At 34.4% G+C, this 19633-nt stretch overlaps 1 protein-coding gene across 1 annotated transcript in view; it reads right to left on the bottom strand.

The window, feature by feature from the left end:
* LOC145671217 (uncharacterized) overlaps positions 1-17671 on the bottom strand; it is a 682733-nt gene extending 665062 nt beyond the window's left edge. The window contains exon 1 of the mRNA XM_081740095.1: positions 17106-17671. Within this exon, the coding sequence (XP_081596221.1) occupies positions 17106-17326 (221 nt within the window). The 5' untranslated portion in view covers positions 17327-17671. The remainder of the gene's footprint in view (positions 1-17105) is intronic.
* Between the last annotated feature and the right edge of the window lie 1962 nt (positions 17672-19633).

The raw sequence follows: 19633 nt of genomic DNA, 5'->3' as shown, positions 1-19633 counted from the left end.
AATCAATTGCAGAAAACCACTTGTGTGATATATTATCATTTTTGAACAGAAGGTTAATGAAGAAGGTAGTACTATTCTTGGGAAGCTGAATCAATTGCAAAAACCGCATCTCGATATCCCTGGTCGTTTATGCTCTGTTGAAACCAGTATTGAAACCTGAAGTAATAATAAAGTTGAACCATTTTAGGTTTTGGTAGAGTGTACAAGATAGTTATGATAGTCTTAAGACGCTGAATCGTTTGCAAAAACAGATCGCTATCGCTATCTAATACCATTTTGTTCTATGACGATAAATGTTGAAACAGGAAATCGTTAATTTGACCCACTTCAGGGTTGAATAGAGCATTAGCGTAAGTCATGCAACTATACTTCTGACGCTAAATCATTTTTTAAAACCCGCATATCAATAATTCTTACCGGCTTTGCTCTACGAAAATCTTTATTAAAACTGGAAGTAGTAGTAAATTTGAACTAGAGTGCTCCAATTTTGGTAGTGGTGCGGGTTGTGACAATATACTTTCCTGAGACACTGAATTGATTGCAGAAAACCGTCTGCTGCTATCTATTACCGTTTTTGTTCAATAGTAACAAGGAGTTGAAACCGAAAAAAGCTAATTTAAATCATTGAATAGAGGGTCAATGAAGAAGAAGAAACCTATTTTTAGGACTCTTAATCGATTGAAAACCGCACCTTGATATCTCTGATCGTTTTTACTCTGTAGAAATCAGTATTGAAACCTGAAGTAATATTAAATTTGAACCACTTCCGGTTATGGAGAGTTCAGGATACGTTGCCTTGAGACTGTCGTGATACGTTGCCTTGAGACACTGAATCGTTCGTAAAACGTGCATCTCGCTACGTGTTATTGTTTTCGCTGCATGGTGACAAACGTAGAAACTGATTTGAACCATTTCTAGTTTGAACAGAGAGTTAACGGAGGAAATGGAATTTATCCATGGGATGCTGAATAGACTGACACAAACAATATCTCGGTATCTGTTGCCGTTTTTGCTCTGATACCTGTCGACAGATGGACGGACGGACGAATAATGCCGTTGTATAAGATTACTGACATTTATGCATAGCATAGTTTGGAAGTCTAAAACTGACATACTACATGATGCCAGATTCAAGAGTGTAGAGGGTACACTATCAACAGAACAGCAACAGAAATAAACGGAAGAGCATCAAAGCCATGCGTTCTTAGTATAGTGGATAACATTTGTGCCACTGATCATTTTGGCATGGGTTCAAATCGTGCTTATAAAAAGTACATTTTTAAATAAAGATTTTGCTTTTTATTGTCGAGGAACATCCATGTATGAATTAAGCTATTTATAACACAGCTATGTAATGTATGCATTAGAACATACATATTAAACAAAATCAATATTCTTTCCCCTTTTGTCTCTAATGTATACTCCTAAACAGAAAGCGATGTAGAAACATGTTCATCCTAGAAACCAATTCTTTAGTATTTCACTCAAGAGGAATCATTGTAGAAAAAAATACTTGTAAATGGCAATTAAATTATATCAACACTAGCAGAAGTATTCGTTCTGAGCACAAGAATAATAATATATAATCAATATTAAGTCGGAAATTTGAATATTGTAGAAATTGTTCCCATTTTTTCCTTAAGGTTCAGAATTTCGAAAACGTTAAATCATGTATTTTAATTAACATATTGTATACCGAAGAGCATATGCCTAACTTACACAAATCGTATTAGGTGCAAACTTACGTATTGAGTACTCTCTGATTAAAGAAAGAGTGTAGTTAGAAGTTTCCTGCTTTTCTTTCTTAACAGCGCAGTTCTCGAAAACACCTAAACATGTGTTCTATTACTTTTAATTAAGAACGTATATACCGAATTTGACACCTCCGTCTTCAGTGAATCTTCTGGATGGTCATTTTCTGAATAAAAAAGGGCAATTTGGATATTATAGAACTGCCCCTCTTTTCATCTTCACAAACACTGAAATACTTTTAAAATTATTTTAATTAAAAAATTGTTTACCGAATTTAATACTGCAACTTAAACGCATCTTTACATTCAGAACTTCCAGAATAAAGAAAAATTGAAATTTGGGAACCTAAATTTAGGGATCCCCTTAGGAGCGGAAAATTTAAGGCTCTGAAATATATTTCATTATTTTTAACAAAGCCTATATGCCGAATTTCACACTTCCAACTTAAGTAAATATATACATTTGGCTCTCTCTGAATAAAGAAGGATAAATTTGAATATTATAGGAATGATACTCCTTTACCCCTTGGAAGATGAGTTTTTGAAAACACTAAAACACTCCTTTCTTTAATTTTTAATGAAGAGTCTATTCGCGAAGTATCATCTCTCTAAATTCAGGATTTAATCGTTGACAGGAAATTGTTTTTACCCCTTGGGATACATATTTCAACAAATCTTCCTTATCATATCTAAAGCATAAGAAAATGTCTGTCTATAAGCAAAAGTTCCTTAAAAAACGGAACTTAAATTTTGAAACATCAGTTGTACGCCACCTATCGAGTAAAGCATATCTTCATATAAATTGATTGTAATTACAGTATTATCCACTTAAGTCCTTATGAAAGAATCTAAATGAAATGTGACGAGCAAATAAGTGACATTATAATGCATAATGCAAAACGTCTCAAGCTAAAGTAATCGAATATCATGCTGCCAATATAATGAGACTTCTAACATGGGAGTACGGTAAACTGTAGTGTGGTGTACAGAGTTGTACAAGAGTTGTACTACGTTCTAGTCGGGGCGTCTGAAAGAAAATATTCTTTGAGTAAAGCAACAAATTGTGAGGATAGTATTGTATAAAACTAGATTTTATATAGATTAATAATAATCGAATTAAAATAATACTGTAGAGGATAGCATCAAATGGAGAGATATTGCCTTCGTTGCGATGAACCTCCCATTTTGCTTACCCCATAAAGTATGTTCGCTAATTGTTATTAGAAATCAAACGCTGCAGTATTCGCAAAGAAATAAGTGGACCTCCAAATATTCGAGCTGATATGGACCTGACTAACCTAGGATAAATCGGGCTTGGATAATGCACTTTAAGTAAAATAAAGTGCAGTACTGTGCATACAGTAATAAAGGCATGTGGTACAGCAAAATAAATTACTATGCGTATATTAATTCCTGTACAGCAAGTTCTATCGTTCTAGTAGATTAAAAAGTCAAACACATAAATAGTTTGTTTATTAGATTATTATTATTATCGTTTGTTTATTATTATCGTTCTAGTAGATTAAAATACACATTTAAAAAAATGATAGTACAGTTTTTTTTCAGGAGACGTAAGAGAAAGAATATGCAATTGAATTATAAAGAGTAATCAATAATAGGCTCATGGAAAAAAAGAAAGAGAAAGAGGTATATGTTGTGTTTATTGATCTAGAAATACCTTTTGGCTGCATGAATTGCGAATTGTTGTTGGGATCTACTAAAAAAATGAAGATTGAATTCTAATGAAAAGATCGAAGACTCATAAGAAACTGACATATGAACCAACAAGTAAGTGTTAGAATAGGAGAGGAAATGACAGAAGAGAGTGCAATTGGAAGGGGAGTTCGACAACGATGCTCTCTCTTGCCAATATTATTTAATATATATCTAGAAGAGATGGTGAGAAGAACCTACATAATGAAAAAAGCATTTCGGTAGGAGATGGAATGATTAGGTATATGTGGTTTACAAATATATGGCACTTTTACAAGATCTGAAAAGAAAATCAATAACATGTTTCAAAACGTGTGGAAGGACTTGAAGAATATGAGATAAAAATAAATGACAGAAAGACAAAAGCCTTGGTGATTGGAACGAAGCTGTCAATGTCAAATATAGAACTAGGAGGGGGAAATAGAACATGTGACTAGTTTGCAATACTTGGATAGTATAATTTGTGGTGATATGAAGTACGAACTTAAAACAAAAGCAATGATAGGAATAGCGAAAGAAGTCTTTAGGAGAAAGAAAATACTATTTTGTGAGACTTTGAATAAATAGTTGAGAAAGACACCCATAAAATGGTTTGTGTGGAGTATTGTATTGTGTGAGGCAGAAAAATGACATTACGCAAAAGTGATGAAAAACGACTGGAAGCTTTCGAAATGTGGGTGTGCAGAAGAATGGAGAGAATTACCTTGGTTAAGCGGAAAACGAATGAGAGGGTGTTAGAAATGATGAAAGAGAAAAAACAATTTTAGATATTATTAAAAAGAGAAAATCGAACTCATTGGTACACTGCCTAAGAAGAAACTTTATCATAAGGGACGTGCTAGGGTATAGTGACATGAAAGAGAAGGAAGAAGTGAAGGAGGCTGCAATTGATGGACGATATCAAAACAGAAAACACTAGTGAAGACGAAGAGGTTAGCGGAAAACCGTAGACCATGGAAGACCGTGGACCATGGAGCTGATATATATCGCTAGCACGCAGCCAATTAATAGATTTTAAACTTGTGACGATTTAATTGCAACTTAGGAACCGTATTGTTTCAATTTAATTTTTTCAAAGTAGAACAAAGGCCGTAATCATACTTAAATTTCAGCAATAATATTTGTGTATTTCTACAATAATATACATATTGTGACGATTTAATTTTGGAACTTAAATAGGGTTGCTACATTTTCAAAGCAAAAAGTGGGGACATTTCATGTGTTTTGCAATCTTCTAAAGTTGAATGCAGGGACATTCATCCAGCTAAGGATGGGAAGGGGGAATACTAGCGTTTCTTTTCCCTTAATCTTATATATAAAAGAGAACGTACAAATCCTTTGTTCCCTCATCACGCTAATACGGCTGAACCAATTTCTTTCATTTTTGGGGGGTTATTAGGATTTGGACCCTAGATGGTTTTTATCATATCACTTTAATTTTTAATTACCAGTGTCTTGAGATAATTGACCATTCAAGTGTCCATAACGTACAAATCCTTTGTTAGTTCATCATAGGTAAAAATAAACGTATTTATATGCAACCCGCATGACCGTGTCACTCGGCGGGTTAACATAAATGACAGGCGATATAATGTTAACATTTACTGCAATCTACTATGGTTTTTATCATATCACTTGAAAGCGAAAAAGTAAAAATTATCTAAGTAACAACGTTTATTGCGTTCCGGGGTGACCGCAGCGAAGCGGGGCGGGTTAACATAAATGACAGGCGATATAATGTTAACATTTACTGCAATCTTCTATGGTTTTTATCATATCACTTGAAAGCGAAAAAGTAAAAATTATCTAAGTAACAAAGTTTATTGCGTTCCGGGGTGACCGCAGCGAAGCGGGGTGAACGCTGCTAGTAATGTAATATAAATCTTTGTATAGCGAAGAATGATTCGTATATATTTACAGGTTCTCTATACAAATATATATATATATATATATATATATATATATATATAGAGAGAGAGAGAGAGAGAGAGGTAGTAGATGGTAGGTACAACTCTCTTAGAAAACAAGCCATACAAGGTAGACAAAAGCAGAATTTACAGGATACCACAAGTGACAAGTAAAGACCTACACAGCATCCTAATATAAGATGCTGTGACGAAATTAGATAACACTGAGAATATTTTGGAAATGAATTATCCAGGATAGATGGTTGTCAAAAAGTATTGGAAAGATCTTAATCCAGCATCGGATCGACATTTGTTGATAATGGTATGCATGCGTTTAAGATTAAAATAACCCTCACCACTACACTCATGTGATTCACTTCTCATTTTTGATATCTGAACATTTGACAATAAGAAATGAATGCTCATACCTTGTTCTCACAGATCATATGCTTTAACCCTGTAGCTGTAAGAATTTCTAGAAACAAGGATATTAAACTAAAATTTACTGTTCGTGGGTATAACTGGGTAAACAGGTGTCTGGGTATAACTGTCTGGAAATAGTTCTGCGAACTCGAGATATTTTAACAAAACGAACGGTGAGTACCGGATGAATAGTACCACCGCTTAAAGAAATTTTAAAAAGAGAAATACCTGAAATCATCGCTAATTTTAAGTTCCTTTTTCATAAACGTGTCAAACGCGCAGCGAAATTTACAAAGAGAGGGAACTTTATGCTTTATTGGAAATACAACCTAAACCTCTCTTAATATTAGTTACTATGCATATGGGATAGTTCTAATAATCATAAGTTTTAAGTATTTTATACGTAAACAAATGACTAAATAGAAATAAGTTACAGAATATGCGAAGCGATCAGGCATTTTGGTTTGTGGTTTCCGTATACACGTTTACCAAGTGCACGATCTTCAACTCAGCTTTATAGAATAGTTGTTAGCATGTGCGCGCTAGATGTTTTACTTTTTCCACGATCATCAGTTTAAATTCCGTAGCGTACAATATTCTTTTTTTTAAAAGCTTGATTCAGTTAATTATTCAGAAACAATGTTTCTTTTTAACAATGTTTCTTAGTACTATCCTCTTCATTCTAGTTTATTTGCATTTGCAAATAATTGAAAATTATGTCTTGAAAAATTTTAACCAAGAAATTATCAAGAATTTTATAAAAAGAGGAAACTTCATTTCTAATAATTGTCATAAATGGAAAGTTAAACTTATAAATATTTGAATTGTTCGTTAATATATGACTTTACTTTAATAAAACATTACCAAAAGAAACTACAAATAATTTCCCCAAGTAATATGTTAAAAATGGACAGAAATAATGAAGCAAACTATTAGTTGTTGATTAAAAGTATAATGGATATAGTTCTCAACCCAAGTAAAAAATTACCCTTTTGCTTCACGAAAATAATAAACATTTTATCAAAATAATTGCTGAAAAATAATTTGATAACATTTCCCGAGCTAACGTAGGTTAGTGGTTATCGCTGATGTGTCGTAACTGGGAATCCTCAGGTTCGAATTTCGATATCAAGCGTCCTCACTGATGATTTTGCAGTACCACCAGGCGATCTAGGGATACTTTTAATACATGAGACTCGGCAAGTTTTGTTTAAAAGTTTGTTCTTTAGTTGTTAATGTTTCATTGCAAAATGGTCTTTTTGATACATCGGAAATACTTTTAATATATAAATAAATAAATAAAATACATATTATGTATAATCTATCACTCTGACCCGATAGCTGATTGTGTGCGAAACTGAAGTTATAAAATACTAGTACAAGATGTTATACAGATAAAAGAAGAGAATAGCTAAGTTATTTGGTGTAAGTAGAATATTGCTAATAAAGATGAATACAGTATTGTACCCTCAGATAAAGTATTACATTCTAAGCCCTTCTTGTTGGTCTTGTGAGTAGCGCGTATGCTTTTGATGCGTGCAGTTCCGGGTTCGATTTCCAATAAAATAATACAAAAATTTAACTTTTTTTACATTTACTCTCATTTATTATTCATTACCTTTAGCCTTAAGAGCATAAACATGGAACGTTAATCTAAACACTTTATTTCAATAATTTCCAGTGATTTCATCGTCTCAATCATCAATTGTCGCATTCGCTTATATACGAACATGTGTATACAAATAGGTTGTCACAGTTGAAGTTTAATGTGGTGTTTCTCGGCCTGTTCAAAGAGTCAACGCTTATTTGTGGTAATTCACCGTCTATCACTACTACTACGACATACCGCTTCTAATTTAGGGAGTCATTTGCGTAACATCATCTGACCAGTGCTAGATTTTGCCCATGCCTTAAAATACTGTAGTCTTAATACAGTAATTTTTGTTTCTTACATGATGCCTATCACACAAATCAAGTGTCCTTAGAAAATTACATATTTCACTACAGATGAACTTCCTATTACCCAATTTTGATTGGTGGCAGAAGCAAATGTTTTATACGGAAAATTGGCACATTCATGCACAAGGAAATCAAGCTCGCTTTTGGTATTTTGGATATTTTTCACCTTTAAGATAAAGCTTTTAAGTTTCATGTCCAGATATTGTAAATAACTCTTATATAGCAGAAAAAACAGTGTAAACTTTTTTGTGTGTAATTAAGTGTTTTACATAAACTGTATGTCTATTTTTCACACAACTTAGGTAATGTGACTTGATTCCTTCGTGCACTGAGCGCCCAATTTTCTTACTGAATAGCGTATCAGAAAAGAAATCTCAGAGGTATGTTTCCTTTATACTTTACATTGGTATTAGCGTGAACTGAATTTTCTGTGGGTGATTCAATAATCAGGCGCTATTTATGAATTAGTAATAGCACCTATTTTTTATTACCTCAGTCTCACGCAGCTATAAATAGTTGTTGGAAGTTTAACGTCTCCTTGCAACATGGAGGCCTGGATCTACAGCTTAACATGAAATCCGCAACAAATTCACTTCTACCGAGAGTCGAATCCGAAGTTACTGCACTTTTTCACTAGGATATCATTTAGAATCAAGGGACACAGCATAATTTAACAAATATTTTAATTCACTTATACTCGAACCATTTCTGAATTTATTGACGGTAGATATTCTGATAATATAAATTCTACATACACTTATGTTGCCCACGTAAAATAAGCGCTCACGGGAGAGAGAGAGAGAGAGAGAGAGAGAGGCACAAGTTATAAAGAAACATTCTTTGCAACTTGAAATACTCCTGTACTTACTTTTCTAGTAGCACGCTGTGGCATATTCCTTGTACCTTTAATGGCCCTTTCACTGTCTGCACTTCACTCCAGGCCTGGAGCTCTCTTCACATTTGTTGCAGCAGCGAACGGATTTGCTGCGTTACTTCAATAATCGACACACTTTCGTCTTTCGTTGTCCGAGCGGTCTACCCAGTTTCGGTTTAGTTTGTAATCCCTGTTTCCCTCCTGTTTCAATCGTTCAATCCAATGTCTTACTTTTTTTAATATCCAGGCCCGTAGCCCGAGCAATATGCTTTTTAGGCATTCCAGCTATCCACATGCCAAATATTCTTTCTCTAGTTATAAGGGACAAATAGTCTTTCATCTTCAGGTCTTTTATAAAATCGATTTGCCGTAGACAATAAACTGTTCTTTCGGCATGTAATGTGTATTAGAGTTGTTAAAAGTAGAGTTCAATAAGTCAAATGAGTAAAACTAGTAATAAAACTAGCTACATGTAAGTGAATTCGGCAATAGCTCCGCGTTCACAGTCACTGAGTGCCCAATCGAATCTCCTGGTATCTTTGCTTGTTCTTCCACTTTGCTGTTGTGTATCGTATGTTTATAAATAAACTCAGAATTATTTCTAGATGGTACTACTGGTGAAGACTGATTTCGAAGATAGGTAAAATTTACCAAATACAAAGAGCTGGGACAGCAGTAGTTGGTTATTCCAATAGTTTGCGTATTTGGTTTCCATACTGCTGTTCTTAGGTTTAAATCACAGTGAAGGTAGTTTTCTTTAAAGAAAAATATTTTATTGTACTGTATTACATAATATATAATGTTGATAATAAATAAATGAAAACATCGTTTCAGACACGAACATGCCAAACTCGTAATGGGTTTTACTATCCAACATTGCAATAATGTTAGGTTTCCGCCAAGTTGACCTCGAAAGACACTACCAAGGATATCTTTTGTCGGGGTAATTCGGTGTATTCATATTTATTCTTGAAGTGCCTATTATATACACACAATAATGAATAATTTGCAATTATTATGTATGTATATAAGAAGTGACTATGAAAATAATTGTAGCAGCATGCCTATTGGTATAGTGGACATAAGTTCATATGCGATGGTAGGATTTAATAGTGTTTCTTAAGTCATGCAATTTTCTTACAATGAGAAGTAGAGACTCGTTCTATTATTTGGATGAAAATGTTATAGTTCGTAGAGAATAGATTTGGCTTTGAATGAGACGTCATAGCTTATTAAGTGAAAGAGACGCAAGACTTGGCTACATTTTTCATTTACATCAAACGTTTCCGTTGAGATGATTTATTTCGGAATAGAACATAATATAAGTTACCGTTAATAATAATATACTAATAATATAATAAAGGAATAATAGAATTGCAATACAAATTACGTAAACAATAAAATCAGATGAAGAAAAATAATTGCTAGGATGAGATTCGATCCCAGTCCTCTGCGGTAGGAGTCTCATGCATTACCATTACTCCACGAATTATTCAGATAAAGCAAAGAAACTAAACTACTAGTTACGGAAGATAAACAGAGCACTGAATATTGCTACACGTGTTGATAATTTAAAGAATGCAAAAATTGCGCCTGCCATCTTTTTTTCTTCCTAAGTTAATGTTAAGAAGAATTGTAGGGTGAATCTGGACCATCTTTAAAAACAATAAAACAGCTTCAAATTTCGGAACGTTTCGTAATATTTTCCTTATTGAGGAAGGTTTATATAACGTATTTCTGAGTTAAAGAAGGAAATCTTGAATACGTCATTGTGTCTCTACCCTAAAGAACGTCTCCTCATACAAGCGTATCCTGTGTATAGTCTTACATGGTGAGATCGTAATTAGCTAACAGTTTGTATGGAATATGAGGTGACGCGATAGGTAAGTGGTTAGCGCATTGAACTTCTGTATGGAAGTGCCGGGTTCAAATCCCCGCCACGTTCAAACTTTTCAAAATGTTAAATTTCAATTTCAATGGATACTCAATGTGATAAGCAAGATCTAATGTCGAGAAGGAAAAGAATGTTAGAATGAGGAGAATTGGAAGAGGTCTGTGAATGGAGGTAATGATTTACAACCTTATTTTCTTCGGTTGTTCTAGAATATTTTCATTTAATTTCAAGCATTTTCTACTTCATGCATGATCAATACTTTTATTTCTTCTAACATAAAGTATATAATGAAATAATACATTACACACACAACAATATTGTGATTAATATATGGTGTTCATTGGACAATACGCTCCAAACAATAGAGATTCATCTTAGAATGGAGAAATGTTTCGTGTGTCATTCCCATCAATTTAATCTGCACTAAAATGCTGATTCAGAAATACCAACTACCATCAAAGGGAGAGCTATTTGATGTGCGTTGGGTTGCATATATCCAGGCATTTAAAAACTGGTGTCAGATCACCAGATGCCAAATCAAGATAACTATCTCTCTTCTCAAACATGTCAGTTTGAAGTGAGATTTGCGACCGAATGGAACATACTATGAAAACTATCCATGTGAACTACTACATTTCATAGTTTCCATACTATGAAAACTTAAACTACGCTTACCAATAATGAAAGAAACATGGAAATACATAGGATGGTAATTCATATTGCATCCTATAGTATACACTTAAAAGTCTTTATGATTTTTAGCTCAATACTGAATTTTGTGCAAATGAAAAAGATGTCGCATTCACTTTGGTATAACATTTTAAAAAGAAAATATTACTGGTTTCTACTACGAGGGCTATCCAGAAAGTAGATTACGTTTTGGAATAAAAAATCAACAAAGTATAGGAAACAAATTTTATTATATACAGATGAAAGCCACACACAAATACTACTTTTCGACATAGTCACCATTCAAATTAAGGCATTTATCGTAGCGATGTACGAGCTTGGAAATTCCTTCGTCGAAAAATTCGGCCGCCTGCGACTTCAACCACTTCGTTACCTCTTCTTGCAGCTGTTCGTCGTCATCAAAACGCTGCATAGCCAGCCACTTCTTCATTGCTGGGAATAGGTGGAAGTCGCTCGGTGCCAGGTCGGGACTGTACGGCGGATGAGGAAACAACTCCCACTGAAAATATTCAAGAACTTCACGCGTGACATTTGCCGTGTGGGGCCGGGCGTTGTCGTGAATCAACAAGATCTTAGAGCTCAACATTCCTCTGCGCTTGTTTTGAATTGCTCTTCTGAGGTTTTGCAGAGTTTGGCAATACCTTTGAGCGTTTATTGTAGTGCCTCTTTCCAGGAAGTCCACCAAAATCACACCTTTTCTGTCCCAAAAAACAGTCGCCATCATCTTCCTTGCCGACATTGTTTGCATGCATTTCTTGGGTTTTTGGGGAGAACCTGTGTGCCCCCACTGCATTGATTGCAATTTCGTTTCACAGTTCACGTGTTTCACCCATGTTTCGTCACCAGTAACGATGCGATCGAGTAAAGAGTCACCATCCTTATTGTAGGCGTCCAAAAAGTGCAACGCTGCAGCCATTCGCTGATTTTTGTGGTCCTCTGTCAAGATTTTTGGAATCCATCTTGCACAAAACTTGTGGTAACCACGCTTTTCGCTGATGATTTCGTGCAACAAACTTCGCGAAATTTGTGGAAAACTCAAAGAAAGTTCCGTTATTGTGAACTTTCGATTTTCACGGACTTTAACATCGACTTTTTCGACAAGTTCGGCAGTCACTTTGCTGGGTCTCCCACTTCGATCTTCGTCGTGAACATTGGTTCGGCCATTTTTAAATCTTATGACCCACTGTCGCACTCCACCTTCAGTGATAATGTTGTCCCCATACACTTCACACAGCTGCCGATAGATTTCTATCGGTTTACAGTTTTTTGCTGTCAGAAACCTTATTACTGCACGCACCTCGCAGCTCGCGGGATTTTCAATTAACGCAGACATTTCAAACCGTCACAGTATCTTAACGGAGCACAGCACGAACCTCTCACTAGCACGGCTAGATGCCGACTGAGCTGCGCAACGCTCTGACCCCAAGATGGCCGCGCTAGCCCCGCCCCTAGCGGACACAGACGAAAACGTAATCTACTTTCTGGATAGCCCTCGTATTTTGAGCGACATTCAAAATAAAAAAGTAATGTTATTGCAAAATTGAATAATAATAAGTTGATTAGCGGCAAGTTTAGAGAATATATTAACATTTACCTCGTTTCTCTATGGCCGCTATTCTCCGAGCTACAACCACTGAAGGAGCACGTGCGGAAACTGTTCGTCGGATTTAATGATACAGTGACAATGAAAGAGCTTAACAACGACGTACGTGTGTGAAACCGACAAACCTGGCAAAACATTTACAAAGACATTTCAATTGCTTTTCAATTCATTCTGGGTTTTCCCGTTCAAAAGAAAAATGCACGAATGAATCGGTCAAAGATCAAGGTGGTGTTGGTTGTGTTTTTTCGATTGTAAAAACATTATCCATCATGAATTTGTATCACGTGATCAGATGGTAAACAAACAATTTTACTAAGACATTTTAACATAGTTGAGGGATCTTGTGCGCAGGAAGAGGCCTGAATTGTGGGAAAACCAAACTTGGATGGTGCACTGTGCCAATGTGCCTATTCACTCTTAGCTCCCTATCCGCAGTTAGCTACCGAAACATCACAATCCCGTTGTGCTCCACTCACCTATTCTCAGGATCTAGCCCCAACAGGCTTTTCCCTGTTTCCCAAACTTAAAATCACTTTGAAAGTTCGTCATTTCCATTCAGGCTAATGTGACAAGTTTCATGTGCACCATCCCAGAAAGTGTGTTTCAGGAGGCTTTCCAAAAATGAAAGGAACGTTGGGAATGATGTATTGCCAGTAGAGGGGACGACTTTGAGGGTACAACGCTTAAAATATACAATGAACAATAAATAAAGAAGTTACAGCAAAAGCTTGGTTTATTTTTGAGCACACCTCGTATAAATGTAGTTTGGAATTCAAATGCAGATTTGTTGGAAACAAGAATTTTAGGAGTGATCCAAAAATGGATCAAAAGATTGAGTGTTGGCCAAGAATTTTAGCAATGATTCAAAAATTCATAGAAGATTGCGATCTTGGCCAATGATTACTTTTTGGATCAAGGGACACAAAATTTTTGAATGGCCCCTAAATTCAGATTTCGTATTTTCTGCGGAATAAGCATATCATACTGAGTTAAGTGATAGTCTGGCTTTGGCTACACTATATGTAGTTCTCGAGATGTAAGGGGTACAAGAAAACTTTTGATTGAAATATATTGGATCTTAGGGCCTCTAATTCTAGTTCATATTTTGCACGGAATAAGCACATTATACTGAGTTAAATTGATAGTTTGGGTTTGGCTACGCTGTATATAGTTCTCCAGATATAAGGCGTACAAGGAAATTTTTGATTGAAATATATTGGATTTTTTTATTTAAAAAATAGAAAGAAAAATATGTACATATTTTGAAAATTTGCATTATGAGGTTTACTATATATTAACCACGATGTCTCGGACAAAATTAGATGTCTAAGGGCGTCGCGACGGCGCAAATCTTCGGATCCCTAGTTTATAAGGGAATCAATTTTTGGTTGATTTCAGATCGTAAAATTTATTTTGAAAGCGATCTTAATAATTTTCATTAAATTTGGTAATATCTCATTTTGGTATATACAAAGAAGAAAATATTAAGTATTGATTTGAGAAAAAAAACTTATCCAGTGGTCAATAATCCATGTGGGGAGTATGGAAACAGTTTCAACAATTTTCACGAAGTTTGGTGAAAATCCGTTTTCAGGTGCGAGAAAGGAATTTAACCAGGTACCAAGTTTGAGAAAGTTCATTTAGTGACACTTCTGTAAAAATTTAAACTAACTAAATAAACAAAAACTGGACGCATAAATTTATTCTAATTCGGAGGCTAGCGTAGGCCTATGATTCTGCGTATAAATTTGCGTGTAGTCTTCTTTAGGAGTTAGGCCATATTTGCAGTTGCATAAGAAAGCATTCTGAATATATGATAATATAAAATTTTGGTTGTTTTTTTATTACATTTTCCAAACTTAAGTTAACAGAAACATGCCGACTGCCGAAATAGGATGAGGGAACGGGTTCAAGTTTGAAGTGGGTAAGCCAGGTCATTGCTATTATAACTTCTGTGAGATTCAGCTATATTTCTCTGAATTTCTGAAAGAAAAGAACATGGAAGAAATTTCCAGGCAAACAGGAAAATTCTCACAGATTATTTAATTGCTTGTTGTTAGTTCTGAAACTGATTAGAGTGATAACGTATATGAAGAAGAAACTTGCTTCCATCGCTAATACACTCAAGACAAGTTTGAGAAGATGGAATATTATCTTGCTATGTTATTTCATTATTAATTAATTCGGTCGAAGGTAGGACTGATAAGACATTCAGTCGGAAATCGAACGGTCGGTTACTTACTTCTTTAAATAATACAAATTTAACTACAGAGATCGCCCACCCCCAATTAAAAATACATAGTGTCACATGCTTCTTCATAGGCTATTAGCAACAGATTTGATTCTTAAAAACAAATATATATATATATATATATATATATATATATATATATATATATATATATATATATATATATATATATAGAGAGAGAGAGAGAGAGAGAGAGATCAACCGGATACAGTATTTATTTTTCGATTTTTAATTTTTGTTTAGAAAATATATCGGTTCAAATTTGAAAAAAAAAAGACTGAATTTGTTTGAATTTTGACTATTTTGAAATATTTTAATTGCATTGCATATGTAAGGATAAAATAAAACAAATTCATATTATATATATTTTTCCTTTTCAAAATATATAGCACTTAAAAACTAGACTCAGGAGAGAGGATAAAAATTGCTTTTGTTTGAATTTTGTGAGAAAGTAAATTTTCATTTTACAGCATGAAACTATTTTTAGTTCATAGAATCAAATTATACATGTCATTTTATCTTTCATCAAAGAATTGAAACAAATGAAATCCGTCCCTGTTATTGCGCTCGAATAATTTCGAAATTTAGAATATAATGGCTATATCGAATAGTATATGAAAGACAGAAAGGGGTTTTCAATACAGAGATACACTAATTAGTTAACTGCTATCAAAAATGGCTTCTGGGAATTTTCCACTTATGTGTAGGAAAGCAAAAAGTAAAACGATTTTCTCATTGTTACAATACATGGAATTTGTGGAAACACATTGAAAGGAAAAAGTGTTTATTATTACTTCTTTTAAACTGCTGGTCATTAAAAAAAAGTTTTTAAAAATAGCCACAGCAGAAACTTGCCATCTTCACTGGTAGTTTCAGAATAAAATATAAATCAGCTCCACACTTTAAATAATGAAATATTAAATGAAGTAAGTTTTGTAAGTTATTATTTAATTATTCATGGATTCAGTTTTCTAAATGTCGGAATGTACAGGATAAATTATCAAAGACATTTTTATTGTATGTTGGTGATTAGCAAGATTCGATTTCTTTAATTTTTATTTACAAGTATGCATTTATTTCTTAGGACAATGCATTGGTTATAAGATATTACTTTGCTAAATATTTTTATTAAATTTCATATGAGATAATACTTATCCAGAAGTAAGTGAAGAGAAAACTAAATATGTCTACATGTCTACTTGGAAATTTGCAAATTATTGATACATTAAAATATCAAATAATAATTTCGAGGAAGTGGATACTTTCAAATATGTAGGATCAACATTAACAGACCAAATCCATATACAGTAAATTAAATGTCGACTGACAGCAGGGAATTTGTGTTATTCAGATCAAACTCTCTTCTCTTCGCAAATTTTGTCAAAGAATTTGAAGCTTGAAATAAATAAATCAATGTATTATTCCAGTTGTGCTACATGGCTAAGAGAAACATGATCGCTTACTTTGAGGGAAGAACGCAAACTAAAAGTATTTGAGAATGGAATCCTGGGGCGAATATTCGTACTCAAAAGGGAGGGGAATGGAGAATACCAGAAATTTCATAACTAGGAACTGCATAATTCGTACTATTTATCTAATATTCGTAGGGTCATCATGTCTAATATTCGTAGGGTCATCAAGATTCAAATGGGCAGGTCATTAAGGGAAGAAAATGGGGACATATTCAAAATTTTAACTGGAAACCTAATCGAAAAGAGACCATTAGGAAGACCTTGGGGTAGTTTGGAGGACAGTATTAAGATGGATCATAGAAATATAAATATAAACTAGAAACTAGATTCAGCTGGCTAAAGACAGAAATAAAGTTCCATGGGCCATAGAGATAGTTAGTTACGTCAGGAAACCGTACATTCTCTTCTGAAAAACAAATTAATTACATATAGGTTAAAATTATCTCTCAATCTCAGCAGCAGGAAGTACAAAATATCAATGAAATTGATCGCATAATGTACCTAGTGCTAATTATGATGTATATTCAGATGCAACCTGTTGATGCTGAAGTTATAATGAATAACTTACCTCTTTTCTTCTTCATTGAATAAGTTCCTGTAGCATGCACTTAGAAGACCAAATACAAACAAAAACAGAAGTAGTTCGCGATATATCAATTTGTAGATGCTACCTCTCCATTTAAACAGAAGTCTGGTAAATCCTCCGCTTGTGGAGGACGCCACTTCACTTTGATAACTGACAGTCATTTTCCAGTCACAAAATGTACAACGAGACAGTTTGCAGCACATTCATTCATTGACACAGTGAAGCCCCCCTTCGGCCGAACCCCATCTTTCGAAGCACCACCACCAGCCACCGTGGCTCAAGAGCTAGGCTGATTCAAGACCCAGCAAGACACTCACTCTACTCACCACTGACCTGGATAGGGGCAGAACCCAAGCCCTGGCGATCTCTCGTAAGAGGAGGCTAGACACTCGCACTATATTTAGGTTCAGCCTCGTCCGAGCTCGAACCATTTTAGTTTAGGGTCAAGTTTACAGTTCAAACAATTACATTCCCCTTCTCCCCGATACGTCTTGTGCTTCCCGCCAAATCAAAACGACACTCGACGAGATATTGCTTAAGGTATCTTCTTTGCGCTCCTGTAACTTGTCAGTGTCTGAAAGAATATAAAAACCAAAGTGTTCTTCGTCTGGCATGGGTAGGAATTAGGAAGAGAAAAAAAGAGAAAAGAAAGAGAACTGTAAGATGTGACGAGCGACAGAGAAAACAAGCCACTGAAGTTACCAGATGTTGTGCAAATTTACCACAAGGTGGTGTCAGAAGACAAGTTCTCAACCGCATATATATCTATATACCTTAAGGCAGTGGTTCCCAACCGACGTGTCGCGCCACGCTAGTATGTCGCACGGTCCCATAAGGTGTGTTGCAAAAGCTTAGAAATTTAAAATCATGAATCATTTAGTAATTGGACCACTTGCATGCCAAGTGGTGTCACTCCAAACTAGAAATCTTTCAGGAGAGAAGTTCAATATCTCACGAACAATTCATATTTCTTTTATGGCTGTAACTTAAAACATATTCATGGAGTTCATTTTCTAATGCTGGTAGTGAATAACAATATCTTGATGTGATTTAAATAAGATGTTAAAGTAAAGTTCTCTCCTGGAAAAATTCAATTTTGAAATTACATCATTTGGTATCCAAGCGGTCCATATTAAAAGACCAATTTTGAGACATACTGACCGAATCAATGCCACCAGTGGCAAGCGCAATGCTCAGTACTACGTAGGGGTCATCACATTCTAGAAACTTATACGCTCACACTATTTGATTTGATTTGATTTTAAGTTTAGCGTCCCATTTAGCAGCAAGGCTATATGAGACATGGGTCTTCAATTTAACGTAGGATCCGAACCATATGAGCTTCCACGGGAATCGAAACTCGGGTCTCCCACTCCAGAAACGCGTGCGATAACCGCTTCGACACGAAGAACTAATATTATTAATAGGAAACAAACAAATGTGTTCAATGTCATGGGCGTTCAGTAAAATGTGTAATCAGTCAAGAAAAGGTTGGGAATCGCTGATTTATGATATGATTTACTCAACAAATTTATTTCAAAAGTATTTCTTTTACTCCTATTTTTTAAATAATGAGATTGGTTTTATATATTTTATATTTTAGGGCGGTAAGCTTTAGTGATACCATAGTTAACACTATTTATATCATAAGTTGTTGAACTAACACAGTATCTAGTTCAATTTCATTCTTTTTTCTGTATTATAGACATCTTTCCTCTTTATTAGAAGTAAATAACTACGTATATAACGTCTAACACATTATGTATACATACATACAAGAATGGATGTCTAATAGTAAATCAAATGACAATATACTTGATTCCATAAGCAAACTCTTATTTGCATGGTACGTAAGATTCTAATAGCTTTCTTTTGTAATATTAAGAGTGATAATATTTTTGATTTATTAGTTGTTCCCAAATAATATGGAAATATATCAGATAACTTTGTATTATGTATTCCCACACCATTCTTTTTAAATTTGTTGTTAGAACTATTCTAAAGCGATGTATTATCCTTAGTACAGGATCTATATCCTTTTCTATACTTTTAATATGAAATTTCCAAGTCAGATATTGATCTATTACTATCCCTAAATATGTTATATATTCGACTGTTTTCCCCTCCAAATTCGTAATATAAATTTTATTGGGTAGCCTGTGGAAAGAAATGTAATTTACCTTTTCTAGATTTAATGACAAAATGACATAGCCAATGATATAGTGTAGATATGTTTTCCTGAATATACGTATATCAATATTTGCTCTATGTTGTCTGCCTTATAAATTATAGCAATGTCAACAGCAAATAAAGTTATGCTACCTCTTAGTTTAAGTAGATGTATGTACAGTTCAGATTACAAAAGTGAAACTGCTCCCTGAGACTAAACCCGAAAAAATGACCTTAGGTCCTTACGAATTTTCTTTAGGTCTGGTTCTCTTATCCCTGCCATTTGGCTACAGTCATTGGTGGAAATTGGACGATAATATTGTAGTATGCATAGAGTGTTG

This window comes from Thermobia domestica, chromosome 15 (assembly GCF_964235325.1).
Source record: "Thermobia domestica chromosome 15, izTheDome1.hap1.1, whole genome shotgun sequence".
NCBI lineage: Eukaryota > Metazoa > Arthropoda > Insecta > Zygentoma > Lepismatidae > Thermobia > Thermobia domestica.
The sequence above is the reverse complement of the archived record's forward strand: the minus strand, read 5'-3'. Positions and strand labels throughout refer to the sequence as shown.